Here is a 2,666-nt window from a genome sequence, read left to right as displayed (position 1 = left end):
TTGGATGTTGTATGGCCTCATAGAGATCAAATTGAACTTCATCATCTTGGACTCTCACTTTCAGCTTCCCAATGTCCATGTCTATCGCCATTCTTGCTGTCCTCATGAAGGGTCTCCCCAGAATGATTGGAACTTCTTCATCCTCTGGAATATCAATAATAGCAAAGTCAGCGGGAATTAAAAATTTATCAACTTTTACCAGTACATCCTCTGCTATGCCAACTGGATATTTGATTGATCTGTCTGCAAGCTGTAAAGACATCCTGGTTGGTCTAAGCTCCATACCACTTGCTCTCTTCATTATGGAAAGTGGCATAAGGCTTATACTGGCTCCCAAATCAATCAGAGCTTTTCCCACAGCTAAAGTACCAATAGTCACTGGAATTGTTACATTTCCAGGATCATCCATCTTCTCAGGTATGAAATGCTGAATAAAGGAACTGCAATGAGCTCCTAAATGAACCACTTCTTCATCCTGGAACTTTCTCTTCTTTGTCAGCAACTCTTTCATGAATTTTGCATATGTTGGCATTTGTTCCAAAGCCTCTGCAAATGGAATGTTGATTTGAAGCCTTTTGAAGATATCCATGAACCTAGTGAATTGCCTTTCCTTGTCCGCCTTGGTAGGAGCATGTGGATAAGGAAGTCTCTTCTCAAGTGGGGGTTTTTGGATAACTTTCTCTTTGTCTTTAAATGCATTCTCTTTTTCTCCCACCTTTCTTTTCTCTCCACTATCACCTACCTTTTCCTCACATTTTTCTTTTGTTTTCTCTTCATCACTCTTTTCTTGCCTATTTAGACTATCACTCTTATTTTTCAACACCTCCCTCTCAATCTCCTCATTATCACTCATTTTCTCTTTTTCTTCACTATTATCCTCTTTTTAACTCACTACTTCACCAACATCTCTACCAACCTCCTTTCCGCTCCTTGTGAAAATCGCATTACACTTCTGATTTGGATTAGGCTCAGTATTTGCAGTGAATTTTCCTTTCTGATTCTCTGCCATCTGCTTAGCCATTTGGCCCATTTGGATCTCCAAATTTTTAATAGAAGCTTCTTTGTTCTTCTGATTGGTCATAGTCATCTGCATGAACTGATTCATTGTATCTTCTAATGTTGGATTCCTGCTCTGTGGCGGCTGTTGGTATGACTGATTCTGGTAAGGTGGTGGTGCCCTGCTGGTGGAAGGCCCTGCATCTTGCCTCCAAGGTTGGTTGTATTGTTGATTACCTCCCCTGGGATAGTTGTTCTGGTACCCTTGCCTCTGCTGGTTTCCTAGGTAGTGAACCTCCTCTTCCTGTAATTGACAGTATTCTGTTGGATGATCCTTAGTACACACATCACACCTGTTCACCTGCTTCCTGGAAGAAGAATCTTGCATCTCCCGAAGTTGTTTGGGAAGATCACTCAGAGTCTTTTTCACTTCATCCAGTTGTTGTTGCAGTTGCTTGTTTTGGGCCAAGATAGCATCACTTGATCCCAATTCCAGAACGCCTCCTCTCCTTGGTGGTCCTCTAATATGTTGATCTTGGTGGTCATTTAGAGCCATAGCCTCAATGATCTGAATGGCCTCAGTTGGAGACTTTGTCATCAAAGAACCTCCTGAAGTTGCATCCACCATTATCCTGCTCTGTTGTTGAAGACCTTTTCTGAAAAGATGGATTTGCGTCTTGGCATCAAAGTCATGATTCGGGCACCTTCTCAGCATGGATTTGTATCTTTCCCAAGCTTCACGCAAACTTTCACCTGTACTTTGGGAAAAAGTAGAAATAGCAGTTCTACAATCCATATATTTTGATTCAGAAAAGTACCTGGTCATGAATTTCTTTTCCAATTCATTCCAATCAGCTAAAGTTGTCTGTGGTTGATCCAAGAACCAATCCTTTGCTTGCCCAATCAAAGTTAAAGGGAAGAGCCTCAGAAATACAGCTTCTTCCTCAGCTTGGCTAATTCCAGCAGTACAACAAAGTTCATAAAACTTTGTCAGATGAGTGTAAGGATTCTCATGATCCAAGCCAGCGAAAGGATGAGCATACATCAGCTGCACCAATCCAGTCTTCACTTCAGGTGGCCTAGCAGCACCTGCATGCCTACCAATCCTGGTTATGTTCCTTGGAGTGAAGTTCACAAATCCTACATTTGTATCCTCATTTCCACCACCAGCTAGTTCTGCAGCCATGGTCTCTGTCTGTTGTCTTACTGAAGAGATTGAGGAAGACGATGCTTCTTGCTCCCTCCTTTGCTCAGCTAATTGTTTTCTCCTCCTTGTCTTGCTATTGTTTCTCCTAGCTGTAGCTTCAATCTCTGGATCGAACAATAGTTGATCAGCTGGAGTTTTACCTCGCATAAACAAAGTGAAAATACAACCTAGCCAAGAAAGTCAGTCAACAAGATAATAAAAAGATAAAATAAAACTATATACTATATTCACAATTGCTCAAGATGAGAAACTAAAGCAATGCTTTTGTATTGACGCAATTCCCCGGCAACGGCGCCATTTTGTTGAAAATGTTTTTACCACAACTACTTTCAAATCCCTTTCAAGATTCAATTGTAGTATAGTAAAGGGTTTTTATCGTCCTAAGGGAATTGGAAATACAACGCCGTTCTTTAGCTAAATTACTTAAGCAAAGAGTTCAAGAAGCGTTTGGTTGATTGTTTTG

The 2,666-nt window shown here is 41.0% G+C and overlaps 1 protein-coding gene and 1 non-coding gene across 2 annotated transcripts; one reads left to right on the top strand and one right to left on the bottom strand.

Moving 5' to 3' along the window:
* Positions 1–883: 883 nt before the first annotated feature.
* Positions 884–2,350, bottom strand: LOC130743921 (uncharacterized). The gene has a single exon (XM_057596135.1). It carries the CDS (start codon positions 2,348–2,350, stop codon positions 884–886), a length of 1,467 nt encoding a protein of 488 aa, XP_057452118.1.
* Positions 1,683–1,789, top strand: LOC130709639 (small nucleolar RNA R71). Its single transcript, XR_009010118.1, has one exon. It is a non-coding gene; the product is annotated as a small nucleolar RNA R71 (small nucleolar RNA).
* Positions 2,351–2,666: the final 316 nt, after the last annotated feature.

This window comes from Lotus japonicus, chromosome 3 (genome assembly GCF_012489685.1).
Source record: "Lotus japonicus ecotype B-129 chromosome 3, LjGifu_v1.2".
NCBI lineage: Eukaryota > Viridiplantae > Streptophyta > Magnoliopsida > Fabales > Fabaceae > Lotus > Lotus japonicus.
Note: the sequence above shows the minus strand (reverse complement) of the source record. Positions and strands in the feature narration are given on the sequence as shown.

What these genes read in the sequence shown, in the direction of transcription:
- LOC130743921 (XM_057596135.1), bottom strand. Translation starts at nt 2,350, where the DNA reads ATGCGAGGTAAAACTCCAGCTGATCAACTATTGTTCGATCCAGAGATT.